This window comes from Giraffa tippelskirchi, chromosome 4 (genome assembly GCF_054371585.1).
Source record: "Giraffa tippelskirchi isolate mGirTip1 chromosome 4, T2T-mGirTip1v1.2.pri, whole genome shotgun sequence".
NCBI lineage: Eukaryota > Metazoa > Chordata > Mammalia > Artiodactyla > Giraffidae > Giraffa > Giraffa tippelskirchi.
In genome coordinates this window covers 140469101-140489768 of record NC_137278.1, presented here as the reverse complement: position 1 = coordinate 140489768, position 20668 = coordinate 140469101, and the positions used below count along the sequence as shown (strand labels likewise).

General features: G+C 35.7%; 1 protein-coding gene across 1 annotated transcript in view; it reads left to right on the top strand.

Annotated features, from left to right (window-relative positions):
- CNTN1 (contactin 1) overlaps nucleotides 1-20668 on the top strand; it is a 364639-nt gene that overhangs the window by 316726 nt on the left and 27245 nt on the right. Inside the window, exons 22-23 of the mRNA XM_081587322.1 lie at nucleotides 4886-4998; nucleotides 5790-5946. Coding sequence (XP_081443448.1) covers nucleotides 4886-4998; nucleotides 5790-5946 — 270 coding nt within the window. The remainder of the gene's footprint in view (nucleotides 1-4885; nucleotides 4999-5789; nucleotides 5947-20668) is intronic.

Here is a 20668-nt window from a genome sequence, read left to right as displayed (position 1 = left end):
ATGTTTAAACTACCTCACAATTGTGCTTATTTCAAGTTCTAACAAAGTAATGCTCAAGATCCTTCAAGCTAGGCTTCAATAATACATGAACTGAGAACTTCCAGATGTACAAGTTGGATTTAGAAAAGGCAGAGGAACCAGAGATCAAATTGCCAACATACGTTGGATCATAGAAAAAGCAAGGGAATTCCAGAAAAAATATCTACTTCTTCCTTGACTACACTAAAGCCTTTAACTGTGTAGATCACAATAAACTTTAAAATTCTGAAAGAGATGGGAATATCAAACCACCTTACCTTCCTCTTGAGAAACCTGTACGCAAGTCAAAAAGCAACAGTTAGAACCAGACATGGAACAATGGACTGGATCAAAATTGGGACAGGGGAAGGTCAAGGCTGTTTATTGTCACCCTGCTTATTTAACTTCTATGCAGAGTACATCATTAGAAGTGCTGGGCTCGATGAAACACAAATTGGAATCAAGATTGCCAGAAGAAATATCAATAACCTTAGATATGCAGATGCCACCATCCTTACGGCAGTAAGTGAAGAGGAACTAAAGAGCCTCTTGATGAAAGCGAAAGAAGAGAGTGAAAAAACTGACTTAAAATTCAACATTCAAAAAACTAGTATAATGGTAGCTAGTCTGATCATTTTATAGCCAATAGATGGAGAAACAATGGAAACAGTGACAGACCTTATTTTCTTGGGCTCCAAAATCACTGTGGACAGTGACTGCAGCCATGAAATTAAAAGATACTTGCTCCTTGGAAGAAAAGCTATGACAAACATAGACAGTATATTAAAGCAGAGAACTCACTTTGCTGACAAAGGTCCATCTAGTCAAAGCTATGGTTTTTTCCAGTAATCATGTATATGAGAGTTGGACCATAAAGAAGGCTGAGTACTAAAGAACTGATGCTTTTGAACTGCGGTGCTGGAGAACACTCTTGAGAGTCCTTTGGACTGCAAATAGATCAAACCAGTCAATACTAAAAGAAATCAAGCCTGAATATTCATTGGAAGAACTGATGCTGAAGCTGAAGCTGAAGCTCCAATCCTTTGGCCACCTGATGCAAAGATCTGACTCATTTGAAAAGACTGTGATGCTGTGAAAGATTGGAGGCTGGAGGAGAAGGGGACAACATAGAATGAGATGGTTAGATGGTATCACCAACTCAACAGACATGAGTTTGAACAAACTCCTGGAGATAGTGAAGGATAGGGAAGCCTGGCATGCTGCACTCATGGGGTCACAAATAATCAGACATGACTGAGCAACTGAACAACAAGAAGTGTTTCACCTAATTTCAAAGAGTCTGAGAAACTTAAACATGAATACAGAGAAATTACTTTAAAACAAAAGAACAAGGGAAAATCTCCATAAAAAATGACTAATGAAACAGGTAAATAATTTACCAGATAAAGAGTTTGTCATTAGTAATAAGAATACTAACTGAACTTGGGAAAAGAATAGATGAAGACAGTGAAAATCTTAACAAGAATTAGAAAATATAGAAAGGAATAAGTCACAACTGAAGAATTCAATGACTGAAATGAAAACTAGATGGAATTGGTTTTACCAGTAGTCATGTATGGATGTGAGAGTTGGACTATGAGGAAAGCTGAGTGCCAAAGAATTTATGCTTTTGAACTGTGGTGTTGGAGAAGACTCTTGGGAGTCCCTTGGGCTGCAAGGAGATCCAACCAGTCCATCCTAAAGGAGATCAGTCCTGGTTGTTCGTTGGAAGGACTGATGTTGAAGCTGAAACTCCAATACTTTGGCCACCTCATGCGAAGAGTTGACTCATTGAAAAAGACCCTGATGCTGGGAAGGATTGGGAGCAAGAGGAGAAGGGGATGACAGAGGATGAGATGGTTGGATGGCATCACCGACTTGATGGACATCAGTTTGGGTAAACTCCTGGAGTTGGTGATGGACAGGGAGGCCTGGCGTGCTGCGATTCATGGAGTCGTGAAGAGTAGGACACGACTGAGTGACTGAACTGAACTGAACTGATGTGATACAAAAGATCTGGAAGACGGAATAATGGAAATAATCAGAACAGCAAAAGAAAAACAGATTTTAAGGGACTAGTTTAAGGGACCTCTGTGACAACATCAAGCATAGCAACATTTTTATTATAGAGGGTTCCAGAATAAGAAGAGAGAACAAGGCCAAAATATATTTGATGAAATTATGGCTGAAAGTTTCCAAACCTGAAGAAGGAAAGAGATATCCAGATACAGGAATCACAGAGGATTCCAAACATGATGAAAAAGAAACCTAAGACATATTATAAGAAAAATGACAAAAATTAAAGAGAGAATTCTAAAGTCAGTAAGATAAAAATAAAAAAAAATCACATAAAAGGGAACCTCCATAAGGCTATTACCCGATATTTCTGCAGAAACTTTGCAGGCCAGATAGGAGTGACCTAATATATTTAAAGTGCTAAAAAGGAAAAACCTACAAACTAGGATACTCTATTCAGTATGGTTATCATTCAGAATTGAACAAAAGATAAAATAAGCAAAAACTGAGTTTATCAATACTAAACCAATCTTACAAAAATTTTTAAAGAATATTTTCCAAGTGGAAAAGAGAAGGCTACAATAAGTAGGAAGCATTGATAGAAAAGAAAAATATGCTACTAGTAAAGTCAAATATATAGTAAAGGCTGTAGATCGAGCACTTGAATAAGCAACTATGAAGATTAAAAAAAAAGAAATTTTAAAATTAACTATAACCACAATAGCCTATTAAGGGTTAAACATGCAGAAGTGAAATATGACATCAAAACACAAAACTTGCAGCAGAGGTTTAAAAAGTAGATATCTTAGAATGTGTCTGAACTTAAGTGAATATAAGTTTAAGACAGGTAGATATAGTTATAGGTCAACATATAGGAACTCCATGGTAAGTACAAATCAAAACCCACAATATAAACACACACAAAATCTAGAGAGAAAGGAACACAAGCAGGCAAATAAAGAAAATCATCAAACCAGAAGGGAAGAAACTAAAAGAACAGAGAACTACAAAAACAACCAGAAAACAAGTAACAGAATGGCAATAAGTACATTTCTATCAATAATCACTTCAAATGTCAATATACTAAATGTTCTAATCAAAAGACATAGAGTGAAAGAAAAAGGCATAGAGTGGTTGATTAAGTAGGAAAAAAGTCCCATGTATTTGATACTTTCAAGAGACTCATTTTAGAGCTAAAGACACACGTATACTGAAACTGAGGAGATGGCAAAGATATTTCATGCAAATGGAAACTGAAAGGGAGTAGGGTTACAGGATTCAGAGGCACAAGCTGCTATATATGAAATAAATAAGCTACAAGGATATATTGTACGGCATTGATATACAATTACATAGCCGTTATTTTATAACTTTTAAAGTGGTATAATCAAAAATGTGAATCACTGTTGTACACCTCAAACTAATATGGTAAATCAATTACAATTCAATTAAAGATAAGTAATACATAAAATCCAAGAAATAACCAAATATGAACATTTAAAATGGCTTGGATGGGAGCCAAATTTTAGTCGGATAGTTGGGAATGTCCTTTTAGAGAAGATCCTATTTGACCTAGGTTATTAATAGTAAGAAGGAGGACTTTGCTGAGGAGATTCTATCAGGCAGAGAAAATAACCAGTACAAAGCCTTTACATGAGAGGAGTTTGATGTGTTTTAAGTGTAGAAAAGATGATGGTTCCAGCTCTGAATTGTGGAGGAATCATATGAAGCAGGGTCTTACAGATCATAGTAAGGAGTTTAAATTCTAAGTGTCATAAGAAATCACTGGACAATTTTAAGCCAGAGAGTGATCTCATACATATATATGTATATATTTATTTAATTGTTCTGCCTTCTGGGTAAACAAGGAACATGATAGAATAAGAGTGAAAGCTGTATAGCCAATTAGGAGGCCTTTTTTAATATTCAAGGAAGAGCTGATGGTGACCAGAGATAGAGATAGAAAGAAGCAGAAAATTTTCTACAGGCAGAGTCGACAGTTTTCAGCTAATTTATATGTTGGCAATGAATGAAACAGAAGATTGAATAGATTTTGGCTTGAAACATTGGGAGTTTGGTTGTGCCATTTAGTAAATTTGGGAAATAGAGAAAAGCAAACTTGTAGGGTACATAATAAATGTTCTGTCTTGATTATATTGCATTTGGGAAACCCTTTGGACATTGAGGAGAATATAGGAAGTTGGACACATATCTGTACAAGTTGAAAGATTACCTTGAGACAGAATCATATGTATTTAAAGCCATAGGCCCAGATGTAAGGTTTGGGGAGATTTATACATAGAGGAGAGAAGAGTGCTCAGGATCAAGTCAGTCCTAAGTCATCCTAACATTGGGAAACTTGGCAGAGGTCATGGAGCTAGCAAAGGATGATTAATGAGAAGGAGCAACCTGAGAGACAGGAGGAAAGATTATAAGAGATTGTGGATTTAAGAAAAGATAGTCAAGAAAGAATTAGAAAGTCAATTCTGTGAAATGCTGTGAAGATGTTAAATTTGAAAAGAATAAAAAAATGACATTACATTTGGCCAACTGGAGGTGATTGATGACCTTGAGAATAGCAGTTTCTAAAGAGTGGTGGAAAAGAGACAACCAACTGAAGGTTGATGAGAAGAGAATAAGAGGTCTTTATATTACCTTACCTCCCAGGGCCACAAGGTACATTAAATGAACCCATAGATGCAGACCATAGGGCCAGGCACATAGTACAGACATCAAAATTAGCTACTTTTATTGCCACATCACAATCAGTATTATAATTCCTGATGTGATGCAGCTTGCAGAACTGAAGTTGCATGTGGTTACCATCAGTAGCATATTATTACTTTCACAGCTCCAAGCCAGCCTCCGCGGATCATCAGTTCCATAAGGTCTGGTTCACGCTACATAATCACCTGGGATCATGTGGTTGCACTGTCAAATGAATCTACAGTGACGGGATATAAGGTATACAAAAGACTACTAGATTATTTCCTACACAAGCTTCATTCTTACAAAGAGTGGTTATTTGTTTTTTATTGTTGTTTTGTCAAAACCCATCCAGCTCTTTTATTCTACTTGTGTAGTGGAATCACATGACACAGTGCTATGATAAATTTTGAAATGAGAAAAGATCTTCAGAGAATTCCAGGAAAATACAATGTCAAGTGAACAAGATAGAATAACTACTTTAATGAATAGAATTGTTAGAATAATTAGTGTTTAAGGAAGAGAGAAAGAACCGATTTTTGCTTGGCAGTGATTAAGATAGTGTTGCCAAGCACATAGTGAATTCTTTGATGTATTGAGGCACCCTCCATAACTGAACAAAAATGGGAAAAAAAAAAGATTATTTCTATAAATTCTTTATATCACTATCACATTTTTCAATGGATACCAAATTTTAGGAATATTGTGAAAAATTCTAATCTTGAGGCAATTTTTAGACTACTTCAATATATTGAAAGAGCCCTCATTTTATACTTTTTCATTAGAAAATACATTTTTAATCTCTATTTTAGATAGTTTCAAAAAATGAAATTCAGATGCTTAAGTTGTCTCTTCTTGGATTAGCCTAAAATAAATAAAATCTACTTATGTGAATTGAAAATAATATGGATTTTTCAGCTAGTTTACACATAGCTCCCTAATATTTTTTTAATTATTATAAGTATAAGCATCTTTATTCAATTTTAGTATTAGGGAATTTGTTCACTATTACCCATTTATTAAATAGTCACATTCTGAAACTTTTAAAGGTACTCTATAGACCTGATGGCCAGCATGATGGCAAGCTGTATTCAACTCATAAACACTCCATAGAAGTCCCAATCCCCAGGGATGGAGAATATGTTGTAGAGGTTCGTGCACACAGTGATGGAGGAGATGGAGTGGTATCTCAAGTCAAAATTTCAGGTAAGCCAATCATTTAAGACACATTTTAATTAAGTACTCATAAGTTTCTAGGCCCATATGGGTTCCAAAGTATAAATGTGGGACTTATGTTCCCACTAATATCAGTATTATTTGTAAGTAGATTTGAAATGTTAAAGATGCCCTGAAACTTAATATTTGTCCCCTTATTTGTCACAAAAGTACATTGGCAACATATCAGATACTTACTGATTATTATCTGAACATCAAAACACAATGGTATTTATTAAAATAATAAATAATAATATCCAAACTTATACAAATAATATTATCCAAAGATAATAATATCCAAACTTCTCTAATATCAAAAGAAAAGTCATTGAATTCTATTAATATTTTCCTAACCACTCTTTCCTTACCTTGCACATATTAGCATAATAATAAGAAAGACAGTAGATGACAATTCCTTCCTTTACCGATATATCTATTTGTCTCAGTATAGCTATTCCTTTTCTGAAAACTCTATTTTCACAGCATTGGTTAGTTTGAAATAGATATATAAGGCAGTGATTTTTTCCTCTATTTGGATTTGTAAAACTCTACTAATTTTTAAAATTTTGTTGCTTTTCTCTCACTCTGTACACATGGTTTAGTTTATACTAGATTAAAGTCAATGTAATTTTGAGAATTTTATGAGACTATGAAATTCTAGAAGATGCTAAATCAAAGATGAAGTAATTGATTTAGAAGAAAATTTGATGACATATAGTTAAATAGATGAATATGCTATACCTTAACCTAATAAAAAGTCCTTTAAAACAATGCCAGCGTTTTTTGCCCAAACATAACTATACAAAGAAACTGTTGAATTAACATAAAATGTCAGATGTTAGGTAAATAGTACAATTCGAGACTTAAAAAAAATAAGTTTGGATTTATTTGCAAATTATTTAAATTATTTGCAATGAGAAAAGCATATGAATACAAATGGAAATTTTAGGTTATCATATGAATTTAAATTATTTACATTAAAAACAATTTTAGTTTAGACATTGTTATTATGTCTTTTTAAAAATTTAGAAATTGCAAAAAATGAAAGGAAAATAAAATAGTCATGTTCCAAACACTCTAACTGCTTAACTAATGTTCAGTGGAATTTGCTTTAAGTTACCCTACAGACATTTGTAATTTCATGTGTTGGCTTTTATTGAATAGATCCTGTCATATCCAGATTTTATCAATTATGTTTCATGAACATTGAAAAATTCATGAATTTTATTTAAAATCTCTGTAACTCAAACGGTAAAGAATCTGCCTTCAATGCAGTAGACCCGGGTTCGATCCCTAGGTCTGGAAGTTCTAGAGAAGGGAATGACAATCCAGTCCAGTATTCTTGCCTGGAGAATCCCATGGACAGAAGAGCCTTGTGGGCTATAGTCCATGTGGTCACAAAGAGTCAGACATGACTGAGAGACTAACACTGCCACTACTACTATTCTCTCAAACAAATGTGCAAAATTATCTACCCATTTCAGTTTTTTCCATCATAAATAATACTATTTTCACTGCATTTTTATAAATCTTTTGCAGGTTAAATTTAAATAATCTTTCTGAAGAATTTTAAATTCAAACAATGAATTAAAGAGTTTTACTTCTATATTTCAAATTTTCTTTTAAAATATGTATCAAATTATGTTCCTATTATCATGGTATATGAGTGCATTTTCTACTGCACCACTCCAACATTAGTCTCTATCTTTTAAGTCATCACTACTTTGATAGGAGAACATGGCATCTTTGTATTTTTGAAGCTTTTTCTAAACTTTGAATTTGGTTAGCACACAGATTCAATAGTTTTACACTTAGAAGGGCTGTTTCACAAAAGGAAATTATTTTGAGTGTGATAAAATGCAAAAAAAAAACCTGAGTAAGTTACTTTTGGAAACTGACCTTCCCTCTCTAGAAGCCATACAGTGGCATGCCATTGTTCTCTTCATTTTTACCCTTGATGTGTTCCTAATGTGAAGCAAAAGGTAGTTTCTGGGATTTAGACTACAGAAGTTTGTAGCAGTGACAAAGCCTGTAGCAGTGATAGTAGCATCAGTGAGTTGTAACTAGTGATGTTCTGGTAAATGTTAAACAATGGACCCTCTGAAGGTGGGAGGAAGCCCTGGTGTATAGTGTTTGCCAATTTTTATGATGTAAATATTTTCATAATGTCTGATTTCAAGCTTGCTACATGATGTCCCTAAATGTGGAGTTGGAAGGAGGTGCTCAGGAGCACAAGTTTCCCTAATGGCTCAATAGTAAAGAATCTCCCTACAATATAGGAGATGTGGGTTCAGTCTCTGGGTGGGAAAGATCCCCTGGGAAAAGAAATGGCAACCCACTCCAGTCTTCTTTTCTGGGAAATCCCATGGACAGAGGAGCCTGGTGGGCTACAGTCAATGGGGTCACAAAGAGTTGGACACTTGGTGACTAAACAACAAGCTCAGGAGCACACCATGATAGGATTGTCACCATCCAGACGCAATAGGCATAACCTCATGAGCATTGATGAAGACAAACTGCAGTAAAGTGATGAAAGTGAAAGTGTAACCCACATTGCTGGCAGATTCTTTACCAACTGAGCCACCAGGGAAGCCCAAGAATACTGGAGTGGATAGCCTACCCTTCTCCAGGGGATCTTCCCCACCCAAGAATTGAACCGAGGTCTCCTGCATTGCAGGCAGATTCTTTACCAGCTGAGCTACCAGGGAAGCCCAGGGAAGGGATTCCCTCCTACCTCAGTTGGTATAGAATCTGCCTACAATGCCCAAGACCCAGGTTCCGATTCCTGGTTTGGGAAGATCCTCTGGCAAAAGAAGTAGCAACTCACTCCAGTATTCTTGCCTGGGCAATCCCTCTGACAGAAGAGCCTGGTAGGCTACAGCCCATGGGGTTACAAGAGTTGAACATGACTTAGCGATTAAAACCAACCAAAGTGATGAAGCTGAGTATTTGTTCTAATTTTTTCCAATTAACTAATAAGTTTACATAGTTTCAATTTTAGTAACAGCATTTTTAACAACCCACTCACAAATTTCCTTAAAATGTAACAGTCACCTTTTGGCAGGTAGTATGGACCAGCTTCAGCACACCAAGTTTATAGTCTGATTTCAGGGTGTAAATAGCCCATGTACACAAGACACAGAGTACGATTTTTTAGAAACTTGAAATATAGTCAGAATAGTTTCCTTTTATTGCTATCTAATGGAAAATGTTTTTATTAATGCAGAATTTCTGTTCTTTATCTCTTAATTTGGTCAGAACTATACAAAAAACCCCTCCAAAACCTGTAGAATTAATATTAAGAAATATCAGATATTTTATGAATGCACCATTCTAGAATTTTCTCATTTATTATTTTCAAATTATTTGTAATGGGAAAAGCATTTGAATACATATGAAAACGTTAGACTTTTCGTTACAAGACTTCCAGTACTTTCCTTTGTTTCAGTTTTTGTGCCTAAAATATGTAGCTATGAATATAATACATTGCTCCATTTTCATGTCTATATGCACATGCTGTTCATTCATTTTCTCATTCAAAAAATATACATTAAATGCCTAAAATACTTCAAGCATAATTTACATACTTAAAATGTTCTACCGTTTATATATTTCCATATGCTTTGGAGCCTGCATCACAATCATCCCCCTCAGGCTCTACTATAATTCTAAAATTTCTCTTGGCTTCCAATTTCGGCTTCCTATATATGGTCCATTCTCTGTATAACAGTCAGACTGATCCTTCCAAACATAAGTCAAATCATATAGCTTTCCTCTTAGAAAAACATCCTATAGAATAAAATAAAAATCCCTCACCACTCGCCTGTATAATCTGGTCCTCCCAAACGCTCTTCCCTCAATTGATTTCACCTGTGATCTTTTAACCTTTTTTGCTTCTTGAACATACCAGCATTATTCAACCTTTAAGCCTCTGTACTTGTTCTTGCTGCTGTCTGGAATTCTATGGGTTTTGGCACTGCTGGTTATTTCTGTCATTTTTGTTTCTGCTCAGATGTCACCTTCTCAAAGAAGAATTATTATATGTCCATCAATGTAACATAGCCCCCTACTCTAGTGCTTTTCATATCACGTCATGTTTTTCAATTTATTCATATTTATAGCAATTAGAGTTATTTATTAATTTATACTGTTTATTGTCTATATCCTCACTTGTATCTAAGCTCTGTAGGAGCGAGTTCTTGCCTGCCTTGTTCAATCCTTGAATCCTTAGAACTCAAGGGACATATCTGGCACGTAACAGGGTATTAACAAATAATTGTTTAATTAATTAATGGTTTCTGTATAGAGGAAGATTTAGTTATAAGAATAATTGGGGCAACTTAAACTATAATTTAGATGTCTAGAATGTTGATATGCTATCCTACTGGGCACATGATTTATGCCATGCTAATCTACAAATTTGATTCTTACAAATATTAAGACTGTATTAGAGATATTCTAGAAAGTTTATTAGACATGGTAATCTGAAACTCCACTTATCTCTGACCTGAACACTGTTATCTGCTGTCTTAATAAATTATTTCTTGTCAGATTGCTTATAGTTCACATAGAGGCAAACATAACACTGCAAATGTTTCATCACAAACATACTGTGTCTGATACACTCTATATTGTCTTTTAAGAATCCCTTGTTTTTATAGATCATTGTGAATGAAATTAAGAACCAGGGGAAATTTAACTATAAATTTTAATACAAATTAATTTATCTTAATGGCAACCCACTCCAGTAGTCTTTCCTGGAAAATCCTATGAACAGAGGATCCTGGTAGGCTACAGTCCTTGAGGTCACAAAGAATTGGACACGACTGAGTGACTTCACTTCATTTCACTTCTTCATGAAATATACATTTATAAAATTTCAGAATATAAATTAACAATACATATCCACAGAGAAGCAGTATTTCATTATCGATGTGTCAATGTGCATATTTTGAGTTTTTATTTTTCTTTTAGTTTTAAGCACACTAAAGCCATCTTAGTCAAATCAAGACTTTCAAAGACGTTTTAGAGTTTGGACTACTTAAAATAGAAAAAGGTAGTCATTTGAAGCCTTTAAAGTGGTAGTAATATGACCAGATACTTGTACTTGAAAAATTACTTTGTTGTTTACAGAAAATATATACAGTAGGAGAGTAAGATATAAGGAGATGAATTGCAAGGTTATTATCATAGAATGATTAATATGATGATGGTCTGGATTGGAAAGAAGGCAGTGGTAAAGTCTAGGCTAGGTTCTAAAAGAACAAGACATCTTTTCTGCTTGATTTAAAGTTACTGTATATTTATTTTGTTGACTTTATGTCTTCTAATAAATCTGCAATTTATCCTGATGTCACCATAGATGATATGATCTAAACATTTAACCTACTGTTTTTGGTGACTCCAAGCTATTAAGTTAAACTACATAACCAAAGCCACTGACTTCAACACTGATGAAAAACACATTTTGTTTTTTCAATTTGTTCTCTTCCCAGTAGCAGAAGTTAAAGGGCTAGGAAACCTTTCTCTAGTGAAACCTTTAGATGTCTGATTATGTTACTCACATGCTCCCTTCTCCACTGTCTATGTTTAATTCCTACTTTATGAAATTAAAATTCTTCATTAACATCAGCAATTTTGCAATGCCTTGGTAAGCATTTTCAAAACCAAAAATAGTCTGAGCATCTAATTTTATACAATAGCCTGTATATACATGGTGGTCTAAGGCTTATTTTATCCTGTCTTATTTAATGACAGGATGCCATATACTTAAGTGATCTCCATATCTATAACCTTGTAAATGTTCTGTATCATTTGGAAAATAAATTTCAGTAAATAAATTAGCTACTAGCCTAAAATTTTGAAATAGTATATTATATCACAGTAAAGTTATAGTTGAATGCCATTTTTATAAGTTCATCATCATAACTTTAAAGTTTTATATTTGTGACTATGAGACAATCAAATATTGTCATTCAAAAAATTCTGCCACTCAAACCATTTTGAAATAATCAAATATTTTGTTTTCTTTTGCTACATTTTGTGTGGAATGCAAGAGGGTGAATTCAACCTGTATATTTCTAAGCTGACAAATATCTTACATTTAAAATTACCTCTAAAATATAAATACCTTTTATTACCATTCAGTCATGACTACCCACTTAAAATGTTTTCTGACTCTATTGCCGTGCTTAACACTCCTAGTTTTGTAACAAGAATAAAAAAAATGAGAAGTTATCTGGGCAAACTAATACTTTTTCACATCTTTATATTTGATTTAGAGACTGACTCAGTGCCTTGATTATTGTCAATGTATGAATGATCTATGTTTGTTTCAGCAGTTGATGGACAGGGTTAGGGACTCCCAGTAAAGAAGTTCTCAGAGGTTTACTTACCCTTCAGAAGTTTTGGGCAGTAATTCTAGGAGCAGATTTTGTCACTTTGTCAGACCACGGATAGCACCTCTCCATCTAAACTAATCTGGGTTCTCCTGAATCTTCCCCAAGGTTTTTTATTTATTTATTTTTTTAGTTACTAGTAAGTTCACACAGGGAGAAGGCAATGGCACCCCATTCCAGTACTCTTTTGCCTCAAAAATCCCATGGACAGAGAAGCCTGGCAGTCTTCAGTCCATGGGGTCCCGAAGAGTCAGAAACGACTGAGCGACTTCACTTTCACTTTTCACTTTCATGCATTGGAGAAGGAAATGGCAACCTACTCCAGTGTTCTTGCCTGGAGAATCCCAGGGATGGGGGAGCCTGTTGGGCTGCCGTCTATGGGGTCGCACAGAGTCAGACACGACTGAAGCGACTTAGCAGCAGCAGCAGCAGCAGCAGCAAGTTCACACAACAGTCCCAAGATATTTTGTTCATTAACTTAGTTACAGACATAATTTGATTAGAAAATTCCTCAGTGGAATACACTATAAAAATAGAAGAGAAAATAAGAAATCACCCTCCAATATTTCAGTCCAGTGCAGTGGCTCAGTCATGTATGACTGTTTGCCACCCATGGACTGTACCACACCAGGCTTCCCTGTCCAATACCAACACCCGGAGCCTACTTAAACTCATATCCATTGAGTTGGTAATGCCACCCAAATATCTCATCCTCTGTCATCCCCTTCTCCTCCCACCTTCAATCTTTCCCAGCATCAGGGTCTTTTCCAATGGGTCAGTTCTTCACATCAGGTGACCAAAATATTGGAGTTTCAGCCTCAGCATCAGTCCTTCCAGTGAATATTCATGACTGATTTCCTTTAGGATGGACTGGTTGGATCTCCTTGCAGTCCAAGGGACTCTCAAGAGTCTTCTCCAACACCACAGTTCAAAAGCATCAATTCTTTGGCAATCAGGAAATTCTTGATTCATATACTGTTGAAGCTTAGCTAGGAGAATTTTGAGCAGTAATTTGCTAGCATGTGAGATGAGTGTAATTGTGTGGTAATCTGAGCATTCTTTGGCATTGCCTTTCTTTGGGATTGGAATGAAAACTGACCTTTTTGAATCCTATGGCCACTGCTGAGTTTTCCAAATTTGCTGGCATATTGAGTGCAGCACTTTCACAGCATCATCTTTTTTGATTTGAAATAGCTCAGCTGGAATTCCATCACCTCCGCAAGCTTTGTTCATTGTAATACTTCCTAAAGGCCACTTGACATCACACTCCCAAATGTCTGGCTCTAGTTGAGTGACCACACCATCATGGTTATCCCAGTCCTTATGTTAAATGTGGTTTTTTGGAAATGTTAAATTAAAGAAAAAAGAAAGAAAATAAATATGTTTTAATTCTAAAATGCTTTCATAGTATAGAAATTCATATTATTGAAACCATTAAAATTATAAGATAAGAAAACCTGCAGATATTGAAGCTATATCTGAGAATATCTAAAAGGAAGATTTTCCCAAGATATGGAAAATAATGATTAATATCACTTGATCACTAAGTTTCCAAAATAACAATGTGGCTACCATGTTTAGTCACTCTCGTGTTTCCTTTTTCAGTATTATGATAGTATCATAATGGAAATTATTGTATACAGACCCTTTTTAATTTATTTATTTTTTTAATTTCCATGTATTTCTTAGAAAAGATTCCCAGAAGTGGAACTACAGGATTAAAGGGAAGGATCTTTCAAAGACTTGGTGGCCCCTACTTGACAAATGTCAAATTGCTACCCAAATAGTAACGCCCACATTGCATTAAAGAAGTTTCATTTCTTCATTAAAGAAGATTTTTTGGTTTTTCTGACTAGCATTTTGCTATTCAAAAATGTGATAAATTAAGCAATGTTATTATCTCATAATTTTTTTATTTGCTAACTAGATGTTAATATGTTTGATAGCTACTTATTGTACCAATTCTTCTTAATTCTGATTATATTGTTTTGTTTACTATTAATAACTTTGTTTAAATTTTTATAGCCAGTTTATCAAGATTTTAAACATTTTCATGCCATATTTGTAGCAAATATTTTTCAAGTTTATTCATTCAGTCGTGTCCGACTCTTTGTGACCCCATGGACTGCAGCACGCCAGGCTTCCTTGTCCATCACCAACATCCAGAACTTGCTCAAACTCATGGCCATCGAGTTGGTGATACCATCCAACCATCTCGTCCTCTGTCGTCCCCTTCTTCTCATGCCTTCAATCGTTCCCAGAATCAGGGTCTTTTCCAGTGAGTCACCTCTTCACATCAGATGACCAAAGCATTGGAGTTTCAGCTTCAGCATCAGTCCTTCCAATGAATATTCAGGACTGATATCCTTTAGGATGGACTGGGTGTATCTCTTTGCAGTCCACGGGACTCTCAAGGGTCTTCTCCAACACCAAGTTCAAAAGCATCAATTATTTGGTGCTCAGCTTTCTTTATAGTCCAACTCTCACATCCATACATTACTACTGGAAAAACCTTTGACTAGATGGACCTTTGTATTTAAATATTATTGACACAAGATTGGTGTTTTATTTTTATTTATTTATTTATTTATTTATTGGTGTTTTATTTTTAAACAAAATAATTAATTGCTATTATAAAAATTCTCAAATATTTAGTGCACATGAACAAGAAGTAATAGAATAATATATGTAAGTCTATTTATGTGAAATTCAGAAAGAACATAATAAAGCAATTTTTTAAAAGGTATATATGTAAAACTTCCCCCAAAAGAGATTGATTAGCACAAAATTCAGCACAGTGCTTCAAAGGGCAATCAAGAAGAGGTTTATAGAATGGTGACAATGCTATTTATTTGCCTGCTGATAGATATACAGACATTTTTTGCTTTTTCTAAATATTTCTAAATTTTTTTAAAAAATATTAATTTATATAATTTATTTTAAAGTTGTAAAAGTAAAAAGAAAACTCTTTTTCTGTTTAAAGAAACTCTGTTTCTTTTTAAAACAGCTGAAGATTATTGAATTTGGTATTTTGTAGGTCTGTATTAGTTAGTTAGGGCTGCCATAACAAAGTACCACAGACTGAGTGACTTAAACAACAGAAATGTATTTTCTTTCAACTCTGGATACTAGAAGTCTGAGGTGAAAGTGTTGACAGGTCAGACTTCTTTGGAGGCCTCTCCCTTTGTTATAATAATACCAATTATATTAGACAAGACCCCACCCTAATAACATAACCCTATTTTAACTTAATTACCTGTTTAAGAAGTCCGTCTCCAAATATAGTCATATTCTGAGGTACTAGGGATTAAGGCTTCAGCATATGAACTTTTAGTGGTAAAATCCAGTCCATAAAATGTGTGTTAGTCCCTCTGTCATGTCCAACTCTTTGTGACCCCATGGACTGTAGCCTGCCAGGCTCCTCTGTCCATGGAATTTTCCCAGGCAAGAATACTGAAGTGGATTGTCATTTGCTTCTCCAGAGGATCTTCCCAACCCAAGGATTGAACCTGGGTCTCCTGCATTGCTGATGGTGTCCTTACCATCTGAGCCACACTATTTGACTAGTATGGTCACAGTAAAAGAAGTGAGAAATGGCTATATTCAGGGTTTATTTGGAAGAAGACCCAACGATATTTTCTGATGAGAGGGAGGGTTAAAGAAGAATTGGCATAACTCTTAAGAATTTAGGTTAACAACGGAATCATCTACTGAAATGGCCAACAGAATATCTACTTCAACAGAACCAACTATTGAAAATAGATAATTGGAGAAAATAATTAGGAGTTCAAATTTTGACATGCTAGTTTATTAGACATCCAGCTATATAGATTTTAAAGCAATCATCTAGCTAAACAAAAACTAGCTGAGGTCAGATAACAAATTTGTCAGAAAACCAATTGGCACAGTTGTGTAAGTATCTATAGCCCATACCATCCTGATACAGAAATACAGATAGCAGAGAGTTGTTGGTGTTGCCCAAAGCTGGTGCATTGCATAGTAATAGGAGATCAAGGGAAACAAGGATGTATTACTTCTAGTTACAGAAGAATTTAAATAGCTGGACAGAGTGTTCATATCTATTAGGATATTTTCAGCTATCAGAACCAAACTCTCAACTCAAAATTGCTTGAGAGATAAGTAGGCCTTCCATCTTTGTGACATCAGTGTCTCAAACATATAATCAAGGACCAGTCACCCTACTCCCCCAGATCTGTCTTCTTGGGAGGCCTCAGGATTAGGTTCATTCTAAAGCTCATCTAAGACTCTCTGTGGTTGCATGATGGCTCTCACAGTGCTAGGAATTATTTCAAACAGACCTGATGACCTCCAATAAGGAAGAGTTCTGTCTCTTGAAACTCTATTTTTAAAATGAAGGATCTTTCTCAAAAGAACCTCAGAAAACCTTTCCTTATTTTCTAGAACTGGGTCACAAATCTATCTTTAAACTAATATAATGGCATTTGCATGATTTCTCACTGTGATAAAATTTACCACAAATCTGGGGATAAAAAATATCTCCCTTGAAGGGAGAACATCTGAACAACACATGGAAATGTGTTGACAAGGAAGCAAAGAGAAGAAGATTTCTGCTTACTTTTCAAAGTTAACTAACAAGGTAAATATACATGGAAATAGGAAAAGGAAGAAGAGGAACCTAGGTCAAAGAGCAACTCCATAAAAATGCAGAAGAAGAAAAAGGAAAGTTACAGGAAGGATAGAAATTTAGCTTCAAAAGCAGAAAATTTAGGCAAGATTATATTTTTAATTGAAATAATGAGACATCACCAACAAGGATCCTGAGACTTAAACAAGGATTTAGGATGTCAAACAAGTAGCCAAAGAGTATGTCAATAAACAGAGAGGACTCTAATCCAAAGTCGGTAAACACGTTTACTCTCAAAATTATGTATGTGGCAATACCGCTCTTAAGGAAACTGACCTAAATCAAATCCCTTATAATTATACAGTGGAAGTGAGAAATAGATTTAACGTACTAGACTGATACACAGAGTCCCCGAGGAACTATGGACAGAGGTTCATGACATTGTACAGGAGATAGGGATCAAGACCATCCCCAAGAAAAAGAAATGCAAAAAAGCAAAATGGCTATCTGAGGAGGCCTTACAAATAGCTGTGAAAAGAAGAGAAGCAAAAAGCAAAGGAGAAAAGGAAAGATATACCCATTTGAACACAGAGTTCCAAAGAATAGCAAGGAGAGATAAGAAGCCTTCCTCAGCGATCAGTGCAAAGGAATAGATGAAAACAATAGAATGGGAAAGACGAGGGATATCTTCAAGAAAATTAGAGATACCAAGGGAACATTTCATGCAAAGATGGGCTCGATAAAGGACAGAAATGGTATGGACCTAACAGAAGCAGAAGATATTAAGAAGAGGTGGCAAGAATACACAGAAGAGATCTTCACAACCCAGATAATCATGATGGTGTGATCACTCACCTAGAGCCAGACATCCTGGAATGTGAAGTCAAGTGGGACTGAGGAAGCATCACTATGATCAAAGCTAGTGGAGGTGATGAAACTCCAGTTGAGCTATTTCAAATCCTAAAATATGATGCTGTGAAAGTGCTGCTCTCAATATGCCAGCAAATTTGGAAAACTCAGCAGTGGCCACAGGACTGGTAAAGGGCAGTTTTCATTCCAATCCCAAAGAAAGGCAATGACAAAGAATGATCAAATTACTGCACAATTGCACTCATCTCACACGCTAGTAATGTTCAAAATTCTCCAAGCCAGGCTTCAGCAATATGTGAACCGTGAACTTCCAGATGCTCAAGCTGGAATTAGAAAAGGCAGAGGAACCAGAGATCAAATTGCCAACATCTGCTGGATCATCAACAAAGCAAGAGAGTTCCAGAAAAACACCTATTTCTGCTTCATTGACTATGCCAAAGCCTTTGACTGTGTGGATCACAATAAACTGTGGAAAATTTTGAAAGAGATGGGAATACCAGACCATCTGACCTGCCTCTTGAGAAAGCTGTATGCAGGTCAGAAAGCAACAGTTAGAACTGTACATGGAATAACAGACTGGTTCCAAATAGGAAAAGGAGTACGTCAAAGCTGTATATTGTCACCCTGCTTTTTTAACTTATATGCAGAGTACATCATGAGAAACACTGGGCTGAAAGAAGCATAGGCTGGAATCAAGATTGCTGGGAGAAATATCAATAACATCAAATATGCAGATGACACCACCCTTATGGCAGAAAATGAAGAAGAACTAAAGAGCCTCTTGATGAAAGTGAAAGAGGAGAAAGAAAAAGAGTGGAAAAGTTGGCTTAAAGCTCAACATTCAGAAAACTAAAATCACAGCATCCGGTCCCATTACTTCATGGCAAATAGATGGGGAAACAGTGGCTGACTTTATTTTTGGGGGCTCCAAAATCACTGCAGATAGTGATTGCAGCCATGAAATTAAAAGACGCTTACTCCTTGGAAGAAAAGTTATGATCAACCTAGACAGCATATTAAAAAGCAGAGACATTACTTTGCCAACAAAGGTCTGTCTAGTCAAGGCTATGGTTTTTCCAGTGGTCATGTATGGATGTGAAAGTTGACTATAAAGAAAGCTGAGCGCCAAAGAATTGATGCTTTTGAACTGTGGTGTTGGAGAAGACTCTTGAGAGTCCCTTGGACTGCAAGGAGATCCAACCAGTCCATCCAAAAGGAGATTAGTCCTGAGTGTTCATTGGAAGGACTGATGTTGAAGCTGAAACTCCAATACTTTGGCCTCCTGATGTAAAGAGCTGAGTCATTTAAAAGACCCTGATGCTGGCAAAGATTGAGGGCAGGAGGAGAAGGGGAGGACAGAGGATGAAATGGTTGGATGGCATCACCGACTCAATGGACATGAGTTTGGATGAACTCTGGGAGTTGGTGATTGACAGGGAGTCCTGGTGTGCTGCAGTTCATGGGTTCACAAAGAGTCGGACACGACTGAGCGACTGAACTGAACTGAACTGAACTGAAGTAGGTAATTGGGCTTCCCTGGTGGCTTAGATGGTAAAGAATCCACGTGCATTGCAGGAGACCCAGGTTTGATCCCTGGGTAAGGAAGTTCCCCTGGAGAAAGCAATAGCTGCTCACTACAGTGTTGAAGCTGAAACTCCAATACTTTGTCCACCTCATGTGAAGAGCTGACTCATTGGAAAAGACCCTGATGCTGGGAAGGATTGGGGGCAGGAAGAGAAGGGGAGAACAGAGGATGAGATGGCTGGATGGCATCACCGACTTGATGGACACTAGTTTGGGTAAACTCCGGGAGTTGGTGATGAACAGGGAGGCCTGGCGTGCTGCAATTCATGGCTTCGCAAAGAGTCAGACAGGACTGAGCGACTGAACTGAACAGTAATCTTGCCTGGAGAATTCCTTGGAGAGAGGAGCCTGGTGAGCTGCAGTCTATGAAGTTGTAGAGTTGGACCTGACTGAGCGACTAACACACACTTTCAAGTAGGTAAATAGGCATATTTAAAGGAACAGCTTAAGTCATTACTGTCACAGAAGTGTTATAAATATCTGCCTTGTTTTGCATCTTAGATTAGATACTCCACCATACTGGAATCTGTGAGACAAACCCTCCCCCTCAAGAGTTGCATTCAGTGAAGTTTTCTAAACTTAGAAAATTATATTAAGAGAGTGGAATCTGGAAAGAGTATTGTTGATGTAACTAAAATTGGAACCTAGTTTGCAAAGAGATTTCCTTCTATAGTAAGTGCTTTCCAAAACAGAGTTACAAACTAAGGAATTAAACATTTTTAAAGAATATAAGTGCATTGAAGAAGTAGCAAAAAATGAATCAATGGTCTATTCAGCATGGGCTTTTTCTTTTTTTTAATTTTGAGTATCAGCAAAAGTACAGTCTTACTAAATACTAATTTGTTTATTTTACCTTGTTTGCATAATACCAAGCTTTGTGGAATATAATAAAGTTTCAACAGATATTATGATGGGTCATAATATCATACATCAACAAATTAGTCATAAAAGGGATTATCTTGTGCAATGGTCTATCTTAAATATATAATTTTAATTATCAACAAACTCAATTTTGCATTTTATGAATGTTGATATATTAGTTGCATAAAATGTTACATTAAGGTGTATATTCTGTACACGCAGATGGGTTGGAGATATCGTATGATCTTAAGGAAGGAATATTAGGATAAATGTCCTCCTCTCAAATCACTGGATATTACTTCATATTCTCTCTTGAATTAAGAGCAACAAATAATTTAATTAAAATAATTATATTATCTTAAACTGATATATACATCAACCATTAAAATACCAT